Here is a 23271-nt window from a genome sequence, read left to right as displayed (position 1 = left end):
TTAGATTATAAAGGTTAATAAATAACCTTTATAATAAATAATTATGTTTGATTGGAAAGGTTTGTGTTTGCTTACTTGTATCCCTAGCTATATCTATGTCTTTTTTATTATTTTATTGCTTGCATTGAAGGGGAAATTTTCCTTCCTTTAAACCAGGAACAGTTCATGGGCAGTTGTTATTATTATTGTTAGACTTTTCAGATAATTTATTTCTTGTTTATGGGCCTAGGACTAAGGACCACATCCCCACTTCTGGCCAGCCATATAGTTCAGCTCAGCTGCCACACAGTAGGTGTAGCAATCTAACAACACTCTAACGGCCTGCTAGATGACACGTTCTTTGCCTGGAGAACACACTAATTGCCGAGAGTATTTTAAAACAGAATAATATTATCGGAGAACACACAGATTTAAAAGTATAAAGTACTTTAAATGGGGGACAATGCTCTGTTCTACTGATGATGAATAATGCTGAATCAATTGAGTTTGAGTTGCTTTGTACTGTAGCTAGCTAGTGAGAGGTCCTTGTTATACCCCCTTTTGCCTGATCCATCCTTGCCATGTACTCTGTATGACTGACGGAGCCAGATATCCATATTATGTTTTTAAAGAAAGGTAATGAGAGGTTTTTCATCCTGATGTGTGCGATGCTTGACATTCCTCCAGATGTAAGCGTGCTGATGCCTGCTCACTCGGCAGAGAGAGGAGCCTGTCCTCCGTTTGGAGAGGAGTTTGACACTGACATCTCTTTCATGTGATTGGTCACGTGTCTGACTACAGAAAAGTGGCAGTGACAAAGTGTTATAGGCCTATATTTTATATAATTCCATCTCAACAAAAAGACAGGGTGCAATCTGAGCATGCCCGATCATGATCATAGCAATTGCTTGTATCATGCATATAGCCCCGAAGTATTTATATATGGTGAGCTCTGGAGTCTATGGTAATCATCACATTTATTAAAAGCCAACATCCATACAACTAATAAATAAATAAAATAAATAAATAAAAATAGCAAAGCTACCAATGCATTCTACATCTAGGCCTACATCACATATTCGAAACAGATGAGAAGATATGAATCAACAGCTCATGTCATGAAGGATGCAACAAACACAGTAGTACATGGAAATGTGCCATTTTCAACAGGCATGAACAGCACTGCACAGCTTGCCAGAACCAGCCGAGTAGATGAGTGTGGCGGCGATATGCTTTGGTTAGTGTGTGTCCCAAATGGCAACTTATTCCCCATTTAGAGCCATAGGGCTCTGGTCAAAAGTAGTGCACTACTGTATATAGGGAATACAGTGCCATTTGGGACTTAACCAGTGAGTGTTTTCTTCTCAGTATTTGTGTGTATCTAAACAGAACAGATATGATGTTCATGAACCATCTGTCTGCTGTAGTATTCACAGTGACTGTGTCCCAAATGGCACCCTACTCCCTATATAGAACACTGCCTTTGACCAGAGCCCATAGGGAAAGTAGCTGCTCCTCTGTGGCCACTGGCCCTGGTCTCCTCCTCATTGTGAGAGAGAGAGAACTCACTAAAACGGTCACATGAATGCTTGAAAAAAACCTCAGACCTAAGATTTTTTTTCCTCCTTAAAAAGGAGAGAAGTTTAAAACTAACAAAGCCCAGGGAAATCCCCATCAGACATCCCTCCCTTAATCCATTTAATTTTGAAAGGTATTGTTTAAAGCTTCAAAGTTTATATAGTTTAATCCCCTCTCTAACACTACGGGCAGAAAATGAGGCCATGTCAGCACTTTGAACAGATATAATCTACTCCACACAACAGAAAAGCCTCGTGCTAGACAAGGTTGCATAGGTTCCCTGTGAACTCAAGCGTTTGATGTTGCTACCTGCTATTGAACATGACTTCTGTCTTAACCCAACTGTCACTCGCTCCCTGTCCTCTTTTATCACTCCCAATGTTCTCTCTACACCTTTTTTTCATCAGTAAATCTACCATCACAGCCATTTCATTTTTTTCTTTCTGTTTTTTAGAGAAAAGGGCATGAAAAGGTTTGGGGGTTTGGTGCGAGGTGTATTTTTTTTACATGCTCTTTAGTCTTAACTCTGTGAAAGGAAACTAGCCCACTTGGTTTTTACTGATAGGATGTATTATTCTTTTGTTTAGTGAAATTCGGGGCTTGCTTTCAGAGCACGTTTCTGGCTAGTTGAATTTGAGTCCACTCCACATTGCCACAACTTTACATCACTATTGCCTTCATGGTGTGTAATCAGCGTTTTTTTTCTCTCTGTTTTTGTTATTGTTCCATAGAATAGAAAGAAAGCTCAAGGCATGTTCTATTATTCTTACATTCTTCTGAACCTTTGTTTACTGAGTCCAAATATACACACCACAACCTATTTTAGATCATAAGCTATTAATATATAATTTTAATCTATAACAGTGTCTGTGTCCCAAATGGTTCCCTATTCCCTATATAGTACACTACTTTTGACCATAGCCCTGTCAGTCCTGGTCAAATGTAGTGCACTTGTGACTAATGCATTTCATCTCATTAGAACTGTTTGAGTCAAATACATGTCTTTTTATTCTAGCAGTGGATGACATTGTTTGGTTATCAAAGGCTTTGTGTAATTACATTACCATGATTCAGGCTGACAAGACTGAGTGCGTCTGCTCAGGATACAGGCATACATAATCACACCCCGAATCAGGATACAGACATACATAATCACACCCCAAAATCCCTCTAGAGAAAGTGGATGCTATTATGATGTAGATTACCTTTTGTTGACAAGCTATCTGGATGATAAAAATGAACTTAATCAAGCCAAACGTTATGTCATGTACAAACATCATGCACCAAGTCTGGAACCAGCAGGACCCAGCACAGCTTCTCCCCTCAAGCCATACGACTGCTAAATAGTTAGTTAAATAGTTAACCAAATACCCCCCTTTGCACTAACTCTTTTGACTCATCACACTGCTTCTACTGCTTATTATCTATCCTGTTGCTTAGTCCCTTTACCCCTACCTACAGTATATGCACAGATCTACCTCAATTGCCTCGTGCCCCTGCACATCGACTCTGTACTGGTACCCCGTGTATACAGTATAGTCAAGTTAGTGTTACTCATTGTGTTTTTATTCCTTGTGTTATTATCTTTCTATTATTTTCAATTTTTCTCTGCATTGTTGGGAAGGACCCTTAAGCAAACATGTCACTGTTTGTCTACACCTGTTTACCAAGCATGTGACACATAACATTTGATTTGATGTATGAAACTGACCACTTTATTCTCTTTATGAATACAAGCACCATTGGATTTATTGTAAATTCATCATTGTGAGCTCTAAATTCACAGTAGTTGCTGAATAGCTGTGTTATTATTACTGTGTTATTGTGAGGGTTGTAGGCTACATTAATCTTTTTGGGCCTGTTTCTCTTGTGTCTCTGCATGGGTCTGTCTGGGTAAAGGTGCAGTCTGTGATATTAACTATCATTTTTAAAGTATATAACTTCTAAATGCCACAAAAGCTTACCCCATCCTAAGCAAAAATATCTGGTGTCGCTGGGTCTATGTGGTTATTGGTTAACTGTAGGCTTTATACCACACTGCAGAAAATGAACTGAACCAAGACTTTCCTATTCACTGTGACATTGAGGAGAACAGTGCTGTGCTCTCCTCTCATTGGGACTGCTGAAGAGTCAGACTGAATCTCTGCCTGTTTATTTTGATCCGTGGGTTTTGATACTCACACTTGAGAGGCAGCTTCATAAATTCACTATGTGTCAAATAAATCAATAGTTCCCATTAGCTGAGGAAGTTGTGGAGCTGCTACAGTACTTGAGGGGCAGCCCCCCCCCCCACCCGCCCCCCCTTGTTGTTTAGATGTGTGTTTTCTCTCCCAGTGAAGGCAGAGGCAGAGACATACTACATGGGGATGGGTGGCTGTCTGTTGATCCATCCAGACAGCTCCAGCGGTTGAACTGGTCTGGTTGACTGGTCCTGGTTGGGAAGAGGGAATTCCTTTGGACACTAGTCCCAAACTCAAAAGCCTTTAGCACTGATTCTCTACTGATGTTAAGACTGGCTAGCCTGGCACTCTTTGTTTTGTGATGTTTTCAGGCTGTTCACATGATATTTTAGCCATTTCCTGGACATTATGATAAATATGGGGATGAATGGAGCAACAAAGATATTTTCGTTATTTTTCTATTTGTAACACAAAATTGCAATAAAAAAATGTAATATTGTTTTTGCAGGTTTTGGTGAGGGTCAAGAATAAGACGTTTAAAGTTTTAAATGCTTTTCTACAATGCTTTTAAAGATAATGGGTCGTTGAGACAAGCTGGTTATTAAATATCTCAGAAAGGTTTATGTATCTTCAGGGAATCCAGAATAATAATGATAATATGCAATTATCGCCTCCCTTTTTCTTCTGTAGTAACCTCAAGATGAGGTGCTATATGAGTGTTCCTGAAAGTGCTGATAGACCTGTAAAAAAAAATATTCAAAGAAAGAAAGAAAAAGCCAAGTAACATATTATACATATCTGGGAGGTGTTTCAGTAAGAGCTCTTGTTATTCCTTCAGTAGAATTTGGGTGAACATAAACGTTCCATTTCAGAGAATTCTAGAACATAATGATTACTGAACATTCTCTCATATAAGATGTCTTGGGGAATGATGCAGAGCTGGATTAATGGTAATACATCTCATTGATAAGATCGATCTATGCATACGGCTTAAATGTATTTAAGCTTATAATCCTTGCAAATAGCTTCCAGAAAGGCAAAGTCAGCCTTTTAACATTGACTAAATGAAGTAAATAGAAGCAAAAAAAATGTTTTCAATCGCATCCCTGTTGAACCCTGAATGTTTGCTTGTGGTTGTTATATATGGAGCAGAGAGAGAGAGAGAGAGAGAGAGAGAGAGAGAGAGAGTCATATCGCATGCTAGTAGCCCCACTAATGAGCCTTTAAAACTGAAATCATATTCTGATGGCTTTGCCACCCTGCTGTTCGGGGGGTAGCAGTGAAGTTAGCTTTAAATGCAGAGCGTCTGTTCTGCCTCTCCCTCCCTGCTAACCCAAGCCCCTACAGTAACACCACAGCAGACGGAGGGAATAGGGAGCTCGGAAGGTTTTACCTCAGAGGTGGTAACAGTGAAGCCACTCATTAACACTGAATTTACCACTTTGTTAGCGACGTAGCTTCCTGCAGAGAGCAGCCAACACTGGATCATGTCAAATCCACTGAGCATACATTGTAGACTACACAATAGTTCCATCCCAAATGGCACCCTTTTCCCTATAAAGTGCACTACCTTTGACCAGAGCCCTTATCGGTCTTGGTCAAAAGTAGTGCAGTAAATAGGGAATAGGGTGCCATTTGGGATGCAGGCTATGTCTATCAGCTTGGGTTACAACAACCCTGCCTGGACACTTCACATTGTACCAAGCTGTAAAATACATCACCTCGCCTCTCAGTCTCACAGCTTGGCTATTACAAGGCTGAGAAGAGTGTTAAATATTAGAAGATTTTATTCATGTATTTTCACTCTTTTAAGTGGCTTGTTTAACGATTAACATGTTCAACAGTTGAGTCTATATTACATTTAGAAATCTGTGGACTGTTGATTGCTGTTTATATGTTTGTTAGTGATGGGGGTAAAATAATCCAGACAGTAACATGTTGTGATATTATTTTTTATTATATCGGTATTTGACTCAAAGTATCGATTTGTTGGCTGCACCTGTGGCAAAACTCTTGCATCCTATAGCTTGGTGTCCATCTTCTTAAATAGTTTGCCAACATGTTTTCAGCATTTTATTTTTCTGACTGATGAAAACTTGTTTTCTCATAAACCTATAGTGAGCAATATGTTTGGAGCATCAAATCGCAATACATATAGAATCATGAGAATCGTGAGAATAGCAATACATACCTTATCAGCACCTAAGTATTGTGATAATATCGTATCGTGAGGTCCCTGGCAATTCCCAACCCTAATGTTTGTGTGTGTGTGTGTTCATGGGTGTGTGTGTGTGTTTATAGATGTGTGTGTGTTTATATCTCTCTATGTATGTGTATGTCTGTGTGTGTGTGTGTGTGTATGTGTGAGTGAGTGTTTCTATGCGTGTGTTTGTGTGAGTGTATGTGAGACAGACAGATTGTGTAGCCCGACGCATGCCAATTTGTCAGGATTGGAGCAACAACAGTGTCGTGCTGGGACCCGTGTTAGCACCATCACAGAGTGCTACGACTGAGTATGATCTCATTGGAAGTCTACTTTGTTCACATGGAAATTGGTCAATTTTAGCAAGCGTCTGGGAGCGTTCGGGGGAGGAACAGGAAGGTTGTATCCCAGAGGTGTGCTATGGTAATTAAGAGCCCTCGCCGGGGTATCTGGGGCTAACAGCAGGGTTTGTTGTGAAGAGAAGTGGCGGACGAGGGTGTTAGGAAAATCATAATGCAGTACCAGAGAGCCGATCAGAAGAGTACTGTGGATGAAACTCTCATTGTGTGGAACAATTGGAGAGAAAGTAGGCAGAGCTGACACTGAACACTGACTGATTTTCTGTGTGTATAAGGAATAATAATAGTTTGTTATTCAACATAATATTAGCCTGCATTTTGACTTTGAACCAATACAAGTGTTATGTGTTGGGCTGTATATATTTCCATTTGCCACATTTAGACTTGTTTTAATCATCCATTTTTCATCGCCTTTAGCCCTCAAAACACAATATAAATTATTGAGTATGTTTTAAGCTGATTTGGTGTTTTTTCTCTGTTTCTCTCTTCTCAGAACATACTGGGGAGATGGCTGATATAAAGCCAAATGCACAAGAGGACAAAGAAGGAGATGTGGTGGAACCAGTGTGTGACAGCTCCGTTGCCACTCAGGAGCCATTACAGTGTCACACGTCCTCCCTTAAGAACAATGCTGCAAGGTTGTCAGAGCAGCTGTCCTTTGACAGACTCCCAAACCCTTTAAATGGAGCACAGCCCAGTCCATTTGTACCCAGCAGTGTCCCTGCTGTTCCCCACACAGCCCAAGCAGCCCATTCACTACCTTTCGTAGCACTTGTTAATGGACCTGCTTCACACCCTAACTCAGAGGAGAGCTGTGGCCTGAACAAAGACAGCACAACGCCCAACACTGACCTGGTGGAGGCCCAGGACGCCCAACTATGGCAAGCAGGGAGGGACACAAGCTCTCAGGTGTTACCACCACCCAGTGAGCTTCAATCAGACGCCCTGAAGAACCCAGCAGGGCCAGGGCCTGTTCTGAAAACACTAGCCACCACGCAGCCAGAGGCCAACAACACGTCACCATCTGACTCTGGGGAGAGTGAGGCTGAACTGCCCTACCAGGCCCGTGACGCCACCTTGTCAGACCACAGTCCACAGCCTCACCAAACGCCAATTAACCAAATATGGACGGCTGAGGGAGTCAAGGCTAGAGCTAGATCTATATGGGACTTAAACACCACAGAGTCCTCTGAGAGCTCGTCGGACGGTTCTGACGGGGCTGACTCACTACACTGGGATTCTCAGAAAGAGCTCATACGTGTGTTGTGGAACAATCGTAACGTTGACAGCAGCTTAGAGGAAAAGGCTGCGGGAGTGGGAGTGATGCCTCAGCTTACCAGCCAAAGACAGAGGAAGCGTAAAATACACCTGGTGGGTACGTCAGGCTCTCCTGAAAAAGTTTACAACAGCAGCTCGAACCATACCTACAAAAAGTGGCATATTGAAGAGGAGGAAGATGATGATGAGGATTTTGACATCGCCAACATAAATGATGAGGATTTCCCTTGTAAAAAGGCTGTACAGTCTTCTGTGAATTCATGTCAAGAGCATCCCAGTGACAGTCCTGTAATCATCAAGAAGCTGATTATAAGAGCAGATTGCCACGAAGACAATCACTCCGACTCCCTCTTTAGTAGAAAGCCCAAGCAGCTAAAGACAGAGCAATCCGAACAAGAACCATCATTCTTCCCATGCACAAAGTGCAATGTTAATTTCAAGGAGAAAAGGCATTTGCATAGACATATGATGTATCATTTAGATGGGCATAATCATCAGATACGCCACCACGAGAACGTTCCACGGCCTTTTATATGCAGGGAGTGTGGGCGTTCGTTCCGCGACCGCAACTCCCTCCTCAAGCACATGATTATCCACCAGGAGAGACGGGAGAAACTTATGGAGGAGATCCAGGGACTCAACAAACTCCGAGACGAAGGCAGGAACGCTAAGCTGCAGTGCCCGCAGTGTGTGTTCGGGACCAACTGCCCCAAGACGTTCGTCCAGCACGCCAAGACACACGAGAAGGACAAACGTTATTACTGTTGCGAGGAGTGCAACCACATGGCCCTGACAGAACGGGAGCTTGAAGCACACCTGTACGCGGTGCACTGTGACACACTGCAGTACAAATACAAGAACATGATCAAAGATGAGGAGTCAGAGTTTCCTACAGATAACAATGAAGATAATGAATCAAGATCTGTTCTGTTTCACTGTAAAGTGTGCCCTTTCAGCACCCAGAATCAAAATGACCTGAAGAGCCATTGTGACCTAATACACCAGTTTTGTGAGGAAGAATGTGAAAGTCCACCGTTTAACAAAGCATCTGACCATCAAGATCAATATAGGCTAGCTGACCCGTCCAAAAAATCAGATTTAAAACTCCTACAGCTGAAGCAAAAGTTCTGTATTAAAAAGCCTGCTTTCTGGAAAAGAGCAGATTTGCCCTTTTGGTCTGGTAGTGTAGCTGACTTTTACACGAGAAACAAAGCAGACGCACAGAAGTATTACAAAGATCTTACCGCCTCCCAGTTCAAATGCAGTCTTGGCAGCTCAACAAACAAGCTGTCACCATCTATGTGGAGGAGCGACAAGCCAAGCAAATTATCTCCAAAACCAATAGAGAAAATAGACGTGACAACAGGTCTCCCTTATGTTGAGGAAGACAATCAACAATACGACCATGTCATTTCAGGAATCTCAGAAAGGACAAAATATCCCTCAAATGTTGATGTGTTGGTTACATCCAAGATGGCTAAAACAGGCCAGATGCTAAATCATAGCTTTGACTCTGACAAGAGTCAGGGAGATAGCAACGACTTGACCTGCAGGAAGTCAGAGCCCCAAGCTGTTACCCGAAAGTCTCCATCCAAACGAAAAATGTCCACACCCTTCCGCAACACTGTGGACAAGGTGGTTGATAATGTTTTTCCAAAACTGAACCCAAAGTTAAAAGAGACTACCACTCCTGAAGACACAGAAGATGATGATTATGAGGACACGTATGACTTTAGTGCCTACACCAGTGAGGCTACAGCCAACTTCCTGGATAGTAGTGAGAATGAGAGGAACCCCTATGCCCGTAGCTACTTCATACGCAGACAGAGGGGTTCTTTTGTTAAAGAAGATCCTGAACCTGCTGCTGATGTCGGCCATTTTGAAAAGAACGCTACTCAGCCTGACCACCATTTTGAAAAGACTGAAGTCAAGGAGGGGGAGTATGACAGCGATGACATACAGAAGCTTATTATCAAAGAGGAGTGTATAGAAAGCTCAGTGTGTGACGATTCTCCGGAGTCACCCACCACCACCAAAACACACAACCAAAGTCTCTCCTATGAGTATGACGTCTCCCCTCCATTTGGGTCAGAAAGAAAGTCCTGCCCCTATTGTCCTGCTGTGTTTGAGTCTGGGGTGGGCTTGTCCAATCACGTGCGAGGGCACCTGCACAGGGTGGGGCTGAGTTATGATGCTCGCCACGTGGTGTCACCTGAGCAGGTAGCTTCGCAGGACCGACAGCCACGCATACGCAGGAAGATCCCTTCTGTGGCACGGAGGATCAAAAAAGGTGAGCAAATTATTATATTTTCCCTGTCTTTATTCAATTACTTATTGTTTCCTATTGTACTGTAATAGGGTAATCTGTAATAAAAGTAATCTGTAATCACATCTAACAATATGTGTGACTGCTTCTTTCACAGTCAAGTGTGTCATGATATTCTTTTATAGATAGTGTGTAATATTCAAAGTTACCACAAAGTTGCATAGTAATTTACCTAGATCGCTCTGGATAAAAGCGTCTGCTAAATGACTAAAATGTTAATGTAAATATAGATATTGTGTTAAAACCTTTTTTTAATCTTCATGTTACAGCTGAGAAGCCGGAGTCTCAGGCGGAGCACACCTGTCCCTTGTGCTGTGGCTGGTTCGACACCAACACGGGCCTCTCCAATCATGTGAGGGGCCATCTAAAGCGGATAGGGAAGACCAGCACCAGCACCAGCACCAGTAAGAGTCCAGTGTGTATCCTTAACGAGCTGCTACAGGATGAGCAGGAACACCAGAACATCCTCCAGACCCTCAACAGGTACTGTAAAAAATTCCTCCACAAGTTACTGTTTACACCTTTTAGGGAAGTAATATAATATTCTATCTTATATCAGCTATATATTTATTTTCAATTTCTCTTCATTTTAATGTATTTTTCATTTTGTCTACTTTTATGTCATTGTACTTTTTCATGTACCTCTCTGGCTATATGTTGTGACTAGTGTATCCTATATCATTGTTGTGTTTCATTTGAAATCTGAACAGGAAGCAGTTCCTCTCTCGACCAATCATCTCCCAAAAGTTCATCGGAAGTGATGGGCTCTTCCTGACACCCACAGGGTTCCCAGTGAAGATCCAACATGGCTGCCAGCCAGGCCAGGATGGCAATTCCACTTCATGGGGGCCCAGTGCAACTACACCCAGGCAGGAGGAAGTTAAGGGAGAGGAGTTATTTTCTGAAAGGAAGAGTATAGAGGTACAGTTGTTGTGTTGTATTTTGGTGCTATGTTCTTTTGTGTGATGTACTTTTACTCTTAGTTGTGTTGCTTATAATTGCATCTTTTTTTTATTTTGTAAGTGTCCTTTGGTATTTTGAAAGGCGCAAGTAAAATGTATTATTGTAATTAATATTATTATTATTACAGATACGAGTGGTCAGGGAACCTTCCCAGGGCACTTTAGTAGAGCTGCTGAGGAAGAGGAAGTTGGACAAGGAGCAGGAGCAGCTGAGGAATAACAGCAGATCGTATGATGCAGATAGGAATCACCTTACTGTGACCAACGAGAAGTTTGAGGAGAGACAGAACCAACAGGCCAGCAACCTGGAACCACACTGGGCCCAAGGTAAGCAGATTCACAACTAATTTCTATACAAATCAGAATATCAGCATTTTAGAGCACTTTCAGAACTGTTATGAGACAGAGGTTGAGATTGTAACATTTCAAAATTGGTGACATCATGGTAAGGTTGAAAATGACTTTTTACTTGTCTTTTTAGCGACCAGAAAAAATATGACTTGTGGATAAAAGGACCTAGATAGCCCAAATATGACATTTTTTTTGTTTTCTGTGAAGTAACAGAGTGGAAAACTATACAGTTAAAAACTACAGAGTTACTTGATCTGCCAAATATACTTTATTTAATGGTACTGATTATTGTAGTGCAACAAGGCCCCTCTTTGTGACAGCAAAACACATATGACATATGATCAGTCTGTTTCAAGTGATGTAGAATCAAAGAAGACAAGAAAGCCAGTTAAGCCAGATAGATGATGGATAGAAGTGACAGACAGCTTTATTAGCTTAATTGGGTCGTCAGTCTGTTCTTTTCACAGTGTTCTATCATTATTCATAGGCTTGATCAGTTTAGTCCTTTGCAGATAGGTATGATTATTTTAGGTGATCTTTAGAATAGTTTTATTGAGTGCAATGATACAGAGTTAAGATAGTAGTTTACCCTCCAATTACAGTAGCTCAGCTTGCCATAATGAAACACAAACTTGTCTTGTTCCGCAGCTGTTTTGTGTGTTTTATTACCTGTACAGATTTTCATTATTTACAGGCGCTCATGTTAAATCACAAAATGTCATTCAAATTGAGCTTCATTAAATATGTATGTGAGACGCATCATCATACCCCAGTACTCTGTCTGCTCTTCTGTCAGCAACCTTGAAGTCACCAGGAAACATTATTATTGTAACGCACACACAAATAATAAATTGGCTTTGAAATTGAAATTAAAACCTGTCACGTCCTTTTGATGTGGTTCTGGGGGCTCATCAGCTATGTTTACACACCTTTGTTTAATCTCTGTCCAAATAAAAGTTTACGTCCGTTACGCAGAAAGATGAGTAAAGATGTCTATATCAGATATGGGAGCCTCCCGAGTGGCGCAGTGGTCTAAGGCATCACTACAGACCCGGGTTCGATCCCAGACTGTGTCACAACTGGCTGTAACCGGGAGTCCCATAGGGCGTAGCACAATTGGCCCAGCGTCATCCGGGTTAGGGGAGGGTTTGACCGGGGGGTCCGGCTCTGTAGTTGGCTCATTGCACTCTATCAACTCCTTGTGGCGGGCCGGGCACCTGCAGGCTGACCCCGGTCGTCAGTTGAACGGTGTTTCCTCCAACACATTGGTGTAGCTGGCGGGCGAGTGTTAAGGAGCGCGGTTGGGTGGTCATGTTTTGGAGGACGCATAACTCGACCTTCGCGTCTCCCGAGCCTGTTGGGGAGTTGCAGCGATTAGACAAGATCGCAATTGAAATTGGGAGGGAAAAGGAGGTAAAATACAACAACAAAAAATACAACAACAAAAAAAAGATTTTTTTTAGATGTCCATCTCAATTCTACTGATTGGCCGTTCTGTGGCTGACATTGTTGAATGTCATAGTTACTTTTTACATTATAGCTGAATGCTGAAACCTTAAAGGGAGAATAGACTGACTCATGCATTCAGATTTAATCATCTAACTAAGGCTTTTACACCATTTAGGTGTAATCAGTGTTATGTTAAATGGAGATTTAACACATACAGTGGGGAGAATACTGTATAATATATACTTAAGCTTTTTTAAGGACATTAGTTAATTAACCAAGAAGAGATTCATTTTGCACATGCAATTGTTGCAAACGATTTGCAGGTAATTTAAATAACCTTTAGTGGCTTGTCATGGTTAAAAACACCTCCGTAGCAGATGTTTTCCCCCCTATTAGGTGTGAAATGAATGGGAAGCTGTCGCTATAATTTTCACACCACTGCCAGTAGCTTCAGGACAGCCTGCATAGAAACCTGGTGTGGGCTTGTCATCCAATCAAATCTGCTCTAAAGGGTGTACAGAGAGACCTTTCCTAATCAAACGTTTTTACGATTTAACATGCTCTAGATGTAGCCTGTAGTGACATGCCAAACCATTGTAATTCATGTGCAATATTGACACAATCAGCACAGTATGAATTTCTTATCATAGCCTAAATCAAATTCTAAACCCAGGTGAAAATAGGCACCCTGGAGTCCTTAGATTGTGATAAACATTACTGTCAACAATACATCTCCAACTGCAGAGTGCAAAACAGATCTTTCCAATATGAAAACAGATGGAGGGAGAGGTGATGGCACTCAGGGAATAGCAGTTTTACTTCATGTTCATTTCTATGTGCTCTGTAGTCACTTTTAGCCATATTTCTTCAGATTTTTCCTTACAGTCACCTCAACTCACCTCCAGATTATATTTGTAAAAGACGCTCATCAAAGACCCTGAAACCAAACAATTTATTTAGATGTAATGTGTGTAGAAGTTGAACAAACAAAATGTCTCTAATGGAAGATAACTGTTAATGAAGTAAAAAAATAATGGAGCGAGGTAATCCGGAGGTTTAGGGGCATTTGAATAAAATGCTATACTCTTGACACTATTTCAAAGGCATTCCCTTGCAAGAAAAGTGTTGTTAAGGAGTGTTTGGAACATATTTTACATTTTGACCTGAACTTGTGTGTGCTTTGCTTTCTTTTGAAATGTCTCTCTTTCCCTTTCCCATGTCTCACTTTCCAGAGAGAAATGAATCTAATAAGAAGATGTGCATTCACTGTAACACAACCTTCCCCAGTGCTGTTAGCCTGTCCAATCATCTTCGCGCTTATGCACGCAGGAAGAGGGTTGCCATGTTGGAAGGAACAAGTAAGTTCTCTAAGCCTGGTCAGAAAAATCAAGAAAATAAATTACAGTGAAATTACAGTATTGAATGTTCCTTGTAGAAAATGTACAGAACATTGCGTCCTATTATCTATATAGTGGACTACTTTTGACCAGAGCCCCATAGTGCTTTGGTCAAAATTAGTCCACTATATAGGTAGTGCTCTGGTCAAAAGTAGTCCAGTATATAGGTAGGGCTCTGGTCAGAAGTAGTCCACTATATAGGTAGGGCTCTGGTCAGAAGTAGTCCATTATGTAGGTAGGGCTGTGGTCAGAAGTAGTCCATTATGTAGGTAGGGCTGTGGTCAGAAGTAGTCCACTATATAGGTAGTGCTCTGGTCAAAAGTAGTCCATTATGTAGGTAGGGCTCTGGTCAGAAGTAGTCCACTATATAGGTAGGGCTGTGGTCAGAAGTAGTCCATTATGTAGGTAGGGCTGTGGTCAGAAGTAGTCCACTATATAGGTAGTGCTCTGGTCAAAAGTAGTCCATTATGTAGGTAGGGCTCTGGTCAGAAGTAGTCCACTATATACAGTTGAAGTCGGAAGTTTACATACACTTAGGTTGGAGTCATTAAAACTAGTTTTTCAACCACTCCACAAATTTCTTGTTAACAAACTATAGTTTTGGCAAGTCGGTTAGGACATCTACTTTGTACATGACACAAGTAATGTTTCCAACAATTGTTTACAGACCGATTATTTCACTTATAATTCACTGTATCACAATTCCAGTGGCTCAGAAGTTGACATACACTAAGTTGACTGTGCGTTTAACCAACTTGGACAATTCCAGAAAATTATGTCATGGCTTTAGAAGCTTCTGATAGGCTAATTGACATCATTTGAGTCAATTGGAGGTGTACCTGTGGATGTATTTCAAGGCCTACCTTCAAACTCAGTGCCTCTTTGCTTGATATCATGGGAAAATCAAAAGAAATCAGCCAAGACCTCAGAAAAAAATGTGTAGACCTCCACAAGTCTGGTTCATCCTTGGGAGCAATTTATCAACTCCTGAAGGTACCACGTTCATCTGTACAAGCAATAGTACGCAAGAATAAACACCATGGGACCACGCAGCCGTCATACCGCTCAGGCAGGAGACGCGTTCCATCTCCTAGAGATGATGTACTTTAGTGCGAAAAGTGCAAATCAATCCCAGAACAACAGCAAAGGACCTTGTGAAGATGTTGGAGGAAACAGGTACAAAAGTATCTATAGCCACAGTAAAACAAGTCCTACATCGACATAACCTGAAAGGCCACTCAGCAAGGAAGAAGACACTGCTCCAAAACCACCATAAAAAAAGCCAGACATTCGGTTTGCAACTGCACATGGGGACAAAGATCGTACTTTTTGGAGAAATGTCCTCTGGTCTAATAAAACAAAAATAGAACTGTTTGGCCATAATGACCATCATTATGTTTGGAGGAAAAGGGAGAGGCTTGCAAGCCGAAGAACACCATCCCAACCGTGAAGCACGGGGGTGGCAGCATTATGTTGTGGGGGTGCTTTGCTGCAGGAGGGTCTGATGCACTTCACAAAATAGATGGCATCATGAGGAGGGGAAAATGATGTGGATATATTGAAGCAACATCTCAGACATCAGTCAGGAAGTTAAAGCTTGGTCGCAAATGGGTCTACCAAATGGAAAATGACCTCAAGCATACTTCCAAAGTTGTGGCAAAATGGCTTAAGGACAACAAAGTCAAGGTATTGGAGTGGCCATCACAAAGCCCTGACCTCAATCCTATAGAAAATGTGTGGGCAGAACTGAAAAAGCGTGTGCGAGCAAGGAGGCCTACAAACCTGACTCAGTTGCACCAAATCTGTCAGGAGGAATGGGCCAAAATTCACCCAACTTATTGTGGGAAGCTTGTGGAAGGCTACCTGAAACATTTGACCCAAGTTAAACAATTTAAAGGCAATGCTACCAAATACTAATTGAGTGTATGTAAACTTTTAACCCACTGGGAATGTGATGAAAGAAATTAAAGCTGAAATAAATAATTCTCTCTATTATTATTCTGACATTTCACATTCTTAAAATAAAGTGGTGATCCTAACTGACCTAAAACAGGGAATTTGTACTAGGATTAAATGTTAACAATTGTGAAAAACTGAGTTTAAATGTAGTTGGCTAAAGTGTATGTAAACTTCCGACTTCAACTGTAGGTAGTGCTCTGGTCAAAAGTAGTCCATTATGTAGGTAGGGCTCTGGTCAGAAGTAGTCTACTATATAGGTAGGGCTCTGGTCAGAAGTAGTCCACTATATAGGGAATAGGGTGCCATTTGGGACACAACCTGTGACTCTCTCTGTCCTGGTGTCAATCAGTCTTCAGAGTTGTACGGAGTAAGTCTGTAGTAAGTTGGTCTGTAATGAGTTGGTCTGTACTGACTTGGCCTGTACTGAGATGGTCTGTGTTTTCCAGCCTATTCCTGTATACAGAAGAAGCCTAGGTTGAGGGCTGGACCAAAGAAGAAACTATTCTCAGCTCTCCCACCTGCTGTTGAGGAGATGTACAGACTCACCTGCAGGTATGTAGGACCACAACAAGCTTCTCTGACACTTGTCGGTTTTGTTGGCGTCTTGATCTGTTGTGCGTTTCATCCTGCGGCCACAAGGCCGCACAAATATATCCTGGATTACCCTTTTAATACTGTGAAATGGTCATGTATCGGTTCTAAAATATACACTACATGGCCAAAGGTATGTGGACACCCCTTCAAATTAGTGGATTCAGCTATTTCAGCCACACCCGTTGCTGACAGGTGTATAAAATCGAGCACACAGCCATGCAATCTCTATAGACAAACAGTAGCAGTAGAATGGCCTTACTGGAGAGCTCGGTGGCACTGTCATAGGATGCCACCTTTCCAACAAATCAAATCAAATTTATTTATAAAGCCCTTCTTACATCAGCTGATATCTCAAAGTGCTGTACAGAAACCCAACCTAAAACCCCAAACAGCAAGCAATGCAGGTGTAGAAGCATGTTGGCTAGGAAAAACTCCCTAGAAAGGCCAGAACTTAGGAAGAAACCTAGAGAGGAACCAGGCTATGAGGGGTGGCCAGTCCTCTTCTGGCTGTGCCGGGTGGAGATTATAACAGAACATGGCCAAGATGTTCAAACGTTCATAGATGACCAGCAGGGTCAAATAATAATAATCACAGTGGTTGTCGAGGGTGCAACAGGTCAGCACCGCATGAGTAAATGTCAGTTGGCTTTTCATAGCCAATCATTCAGAGTATCTCTACCGCTCCTGCTGTCTCTAGAGAGTTGAAAACAGCAGGTCTGGGACAGGTAGCACGTCCGGTGAACAGGTCAGGGTTCTATTGCCGCTTGCAGAACAGTTGAAACTGGAGCAGCAGCACGGCCAGGTGGACTGGGGACAGCAAGGAGTCATCAGGCCAGGTAGTCCTGAGGCATGGTCCTAGGGCTCAGGTCCTCCGAAAGAAAGAAAGAAAGAAAGAAAGAAAGAAAGAAAGAAAGAAAGAAAGAAAGAAAGAAAGAAAGAAAGAAAAAAAGAGACAGAGAATTAGAGAGAGCATACTAAAATTCACACAGGACACCGGATAAGACAGGAGAAATACTCCAGGTATAACAGACTGGCCCTAGCCCCCAACACATAAACTACTACAGCATAAATATTGGAGGCTGAGACAGGAGGGGTCAGGAGACACTGTGGCCCCATCCGACGATACCCCCGGACAGGGCCAAACAGGCAGAATATAACCCCACCCACTTTGCCAAAGCACAGCCCCCACACCACTAGAGGGATATCTTCAAACACCAACTTACCATCCTGAGACAAGGCCGAGTATAGCCCACAAAGATCACTGCCACGGCACAACCCAAGGGGGGGCGCCAACCCAGACAGGAAGATCACATCAGTGACTCAACCCACTCAGGTGACGCACCCATCGTAGGGACGGCATGGAAGAGCACCAGTAAGCCAGTGACTCAGCCCCTGTAATAGGGTTAGAGGCAGAGAATCCCAGTGGAGAGAGGGGAACCGGCCAGGCAGAGACAGCAAGGGCGGTTCGTTGCTCCAGTGCCTTTCCGTTCACCTTCACACTCCTGGGCCAGACTACACTCAATCATAGGACCTACTGAAGAGATGAGTCTTCAATAAAGACTTAAAGGTTGAGACCGAGTCTGCCTCTCTCACATGGGTAGGCAGACCATTCCATAAAAATGGAGCTCTATAGGAGAAAGCCCTGCCTCCAGCTGTTTGCTTAGAAATTCTAGGGACAGTAAGGAGGCCTGCGTCTTGTGACCGTAACGTACGTGTAGGTATGTACGGCAGGACCAAATTGGAAAGATAGGTAGGAGCAAGCCCATGTAATGCTTTGTAGGTTAGCAGTAAAACCTTGAAATCAGCCCTTGCCTTAACAGGAAGCCAGTGTAGAGAGGTTAGCACAGGAGTAATATGATCAGATTTTTTGGTTTTAGTCAAGATTCCAGCAGCCATGTTTAGCACTAACTGAAGTTTATTTTGTGCTTTATCTGGGTAGCCATAAAGTAGAGCATTGCAGTAGTCTAACCTCACAGAACGAGACCCCCCGAGTGCTGAAGCGTGTAGCACGTACAAATCGTCTGTCCACGGTTGCAACACTCACTACCGAGTCCCAAACGGCCTCTGGAAGCAACGTCAGCACAATAACTCTTCGCTTGGGAGCTTCATGAAATGGGTTTCCAAGGCCGAGCAGCCGCACACAAGCCTAAGATCACCATGCGCAATGCCAAGCGACGGCTGGTGTCGTGTAAAGCTCACCACTCTTGAGGGATGAATCATGCTTCACCATCTGGCAGTCCGAGGACGAATCTGGGTTTGGCCAGGATAACGCTACCTGTTTGGTGGAGGAGGAATAATGGTGTGGGGCTGTTATTCATGGTTTGGGCTAGGCCCCTTAGTTCCAGTGAAGGGAAATCTTAACACTGGATCATACATTGACATTCTTGGCGATTCTGTACTTCCAACTTTGTGTCAACAGTTTGGGGAACTGTTTCAGCATGACAATGCCCCATGCACAAAGCGATGTCCATACAGAAATGGTTTGTCGAGATCAGTGTGGAAGAACTTGACTGGCCTGCACAGAAGCCAGCGGCACCAATGTGTCAGAGGAAACACCGTTCAACTGGCAACCGTGTCAATGTGCATGCGCCTGGCCCACCACAGGAGTTGCTAGAGCGTGATGGGACAAGGACATCCCGGCCGGCCAAACCCTCCCCTAACCCGGACGACGCTGGGCCAATTGTGCGACGCCTCATGGGTCTCCCGGTCATCCTGGGATCGAACCCGGATCTGTAGTGATGCCTCAAGCACTGCAGTGCCTTAGACCGCTGCACCACTCGGGAGGCCCCAAAACTCCATATTAATGTCCATGATTCTGGATTGAGATGTTTGACGAGCATGTGACCACATATTGTATTGTATGAACAGTGTTGCCTCCTCAGATACTAAGTAGTAGGGGTTTAACTGTACATACCAAACCATTCGGTACCAGGACCTCGGTTCGGTCTGCCCTGTGAACCCTAATGAATACATAAAAAACTATATTTACGCAATAAAAACACTAGGCCTATAGGCCTCTGCCTCTTGAGTAAATCAAAAAACATTTTAGGCTATTCTGTTAAAACAACTAGAGCCTATGCGCATGTTGTAATCAAAATTCTAATCTTAATTGGCGCATTTCATACTGTCCTTTTGTGAGGAACTAGTTCTGTATGATGGCGAGTGGTTGGGTCGATAAACCAGAATTGGAGTATCCTCCATCATCGTTTAAATCTCCAGTTTGGGAACATTTTGGCTTCCCAGTAGATTACAATGGCAATGGACATAGAGTTGTGGATGCAACGTTAACAGTATGTTGCCACACTCAACGAGAATAGCCTATGCAGCTGCCAACACCTCAGAAATGTTGACACATTTACACCGATATTACCCCGGTATACCGGAGCAAGACGGAAACGCAAATAAACAATAACTCAACATCATCTCCCCTTTGCATTCAAGCTGATTCTGACCGGACCAAAGCTGATTCTGACCGGGCTAAAGAAATTACAAGAGCGATAGGTAGGCTATGTTTATATTTTTTACAGCCTTTGATTTATAGCTGCGCATATGCACCCATTCTCGGAGGTTGAGAATAGGGGGTTTCAGCACCTTGTGAAAGTGCTCGAACCACGTTATGAACTTTCCTCTTGCATCGCACCCATTTCAGAAAACAGGTAGTACCCGCTCTATATAAGCAAACCAAAGCCTAAGTTTACAATGAATTGCACGCATTGACCACCTATCACATTACCCCAGAGTGGTAGATGTACCGTGCTAAAGACACAGCCTCATTATGAGATTCACAAGTGCATATCTGGTACTGAAGGAGGCAGTTGCATGGTGCGTTTGAACCAAGTGGGAAGTGGGAATTTACCACATACGAATGGGGGGAAAAATTTACTTTAACGCCCCTCCAACTGGTATATACTAGTGGGAAACTCGTCTATCATCCTGAGCACCCACTTCTCCCACATGGTAACCTCTGATGTCACCTACTAAGGAAATGGCTTCTATAACAGCATTTTCAGCAGTTATATGCAACAACAAAACATTTATAAAAAGCAATCTATTAATGTGGTTTTTGAACTCTATCATTTGTTTACAAGCATGATAGCTGTACTTTTAGTGTATGGTTGACACAGCTTGTTGGCCATTAGCCAATCAGCATTTCTCAACAAGTTCAATCACACGAATGCATCCAACTGGTATTTATGACTTCACAACTGGTAAATTCCCACCTCCTACATGGTTACAAATGCAGCATCAGAGTGAAAACTTGAGAGCCCTAACATAACAATCCGGTCTCAACAAACAATGCAAGTAACATTGTGAATGGCATTTCATTTTACCACTGTACCGAAACCAAATCGCAATACGCACCGAACCGTGGGTTTGGTGAACCGTTACACCCCTACTAAATAGTATCCATATGTCTGCAAACCTAACCTAGCCTAGCCTACCCTACCTTAACCAAACCTAACCTAGCGCTCTCTCCCATGCAGATTCTGTGACCTGGTCTTCCAGGGTCCTCTGTCCGTCCAGGAGGATTGGATCAAGCACTTACAAAGACACCTCATGCACACCAGTGTCCCTCATACAGGGGCTGGCATGGTAGAGGTCCTGGGACTACACAAAGAGATGTCCTCCTTTCCCCCCCAGCAGCACCCCTGTCTGGAGCACCCAATGTCCAAATTGCACCCCACAGCCCACGAGCCACTGGAGCACCATGAGCACCCCTGCTTGGAACACCCCTCTCATCATGATCACCCCTCTCCCCAGCAGGAACCCCCCTTGCCCAATGAGCACCCCGAAACCCACGAGCACCCTGAGCCACATGATGAGCACTCCTTGCATTATGCATATCCCTCATCCAATGAGCACCCCAGCCTGGAGCAGCACACGGCCACGCCCCCTCCGGAGCTTCTTCCAGTGGCTTCCTGAGCTAAGGGGTTGTTTACAACATTTTCACTTTAGATCTTTATCCTGCACATGTAAATATGGATAGATACATAGAAATATATATAGAGATAAATACAAATATTCTAAAGCTATATATATATATATATATATATATATATATATATATATATATATATATATATATGTTTTTCTTAATATGCACATGGACCTACTAGCCCTTCTCTCTATTTTATAAGACCTGTATCTATACTATATTGTAGATGATAGATCTTGTTACTTAGACGTACAGAACCGTTACTGAATTTACAGTTACAGAGAATTCTACTTGAGATGCAAAAAGGCCAACAACATTCGCTGAAGCTTGAACAGCCGTCAGTTCAGAACATTGTATCTCAACTTTTTTTTACCTAATGTATGCAGTGCTGTTACCTCTTCTACTCTACTACGTTTAAGTGAAGTTTTACTTACAGATAATCTTGCCATATTGCAACATGGACGCATGTTAAATGTGTCTTCTTGTTTCTTTCTTTACACTGTTTAGCAGTCAGTCAGAACTTTGAACCCAATACCAATGGGGTGGCAGGTAGCCTAGTGGTTAGAGCGTTGGGCCAGTAACCAAAAGGTTGCTAGATTGAATCCCTGAGCTGACAAGGTAAAAATCTGTCGTTCTGCCCCTGAACAAGGCAGTTAAACCAATGTTCCCAGTCAGTCATTGTAAATAAGAATTTGTTCTTAACTGACTTGCCTAGTTAAATAAAAATAAACCAAAAGAGACAACTCACACCTCAGCATTGTGATAATGGTAAATGCTTTGCCCATTACTTTGAGGCTATTCTCATTGACAAACATTTAAGGAGACAGCGTGATGAGATTTAAATTTACACAATATGTACAGTACCAGTAAGTTTGGACACACCTACTCATTCAAGGGTTTTTATTTTTTACTATTTTCTACATTGTAGAATAACAATGAAGACATCAAAACTATGAAATAACACAAATGGAATCACATAGTAACCAAAAAAAGTGTTAAACAAATCAAAATATATTTTATATTTGAGATTCTTCAAAGTAGCCACCCTTTGCCTTGATGACAGCTTTGCACACTCTTGGCATTCTCTTGACCAGCTTCACCAGGAAATATTTTCTAACAGTCTTGAATGAGTTGCCACATATGCTGAGCACTCGTTGGCTGCTTTTTCTTCACTCTGCGGTCCAAATGATCCTAAACCATCTCGATTGGGTTGAGGTCGGGTGATTGTGGAGGCCAGGTCATATGATGCTGCAGTCCATCACTCTCCTTCTTGGTCAAATAGCCATTACACAGCCTGGAGGTGTGTTGGGTCATTGTCCTGTTAAAAAACAAATGATAGTCCCACTATGCGCAAACCAGATGGGAGGGCGTATCGCTGCAGAATGCTGTGGTAGCCATGCTGGTTGTGTGCCTTGAATTCTAAATTAATCACTGACAGTGTCACCAGCAAAGCACCCCCACACCATCAAACCTCCTCCATGCTTCACAGTGGGAGCCACTCAAATCAAATCAAATTGTATTGGTCACATAGAGGTGCGGGTATAGCGAAATGCATGTGCTTCTAGCTCAAACAGTGCAGTAATATCTAACAAGTAATATCTAACAAATTACACAACATATACCCAATACACACAAATATAAGTAGGAATGAATTAAGACTATATACATATTGACTAGCGATGTCAGAGTGGAACGGACTAAGATACAGTAGAATAGTATA

General features: G+C 42.6%; 1 protein-coding gene across 2 annotated transcripts in view; it reads left to right on the top strand.

Annotated features, from left to right (window-relative positions):
* Positions 1-22298, top strand: part of LOC106560308 (zinc finger protein 644) — a 34129-nt gene extending 11831 nt beyond the window's left edge. Inside the window, exons 3-10 of one of the 2 annotated variants that reach the window (XR_014379025.1) lie at positions 6793-9867; positions 10173-10386; positions 10614-10824; positions 10994-11192; positions 13898-14023; positions 16468-16573; positions 20057-20116; positions 21100-21235. Coding sequence is in view for 1 of the 2 variants with exons in the window: in XM_014123072.3 (XP_013978547.1) it covers positions 6807-9867; positions 10173-10386; positions 10614-10824; positions 10994-11192; positions 13898-14023; positions 16468-16573; positions 21100-21538 (4356 nt within the window). In the remaining variant the exon portion in view is untranslated. Of the gene's footprint in view, positions 1-6792; positions 9868-10172; positions 10387-10613; positions 10825-10993; positions 11193-13897; positions 14024-16467; positions 16574-20056; positions 20117-21099 lie in introns of both variants that reach the window. The other variant, XM_014123072.3, reaches the window with a different exon arrangement.
* The last annotated feature ends 973 nt before the right edge of the window (positions 22299-23271 follow it).

Source organism: Salmo salar, chromosome 10 (genome assembly GCF_965601325.2).
Source record: "Salmo salar chromosome 10, fSalSal1, whole genome shotgun sequence".
Taxonomy (NCBI): Eukaryota; Metazoa; Chordata; class Actinopteri; order Salmoniformes; family Salmonidae; genus Salmo; species Salmo salar.
This window is presented reverse-complemented; position numbering and strand designations above follow the sequence as displayed.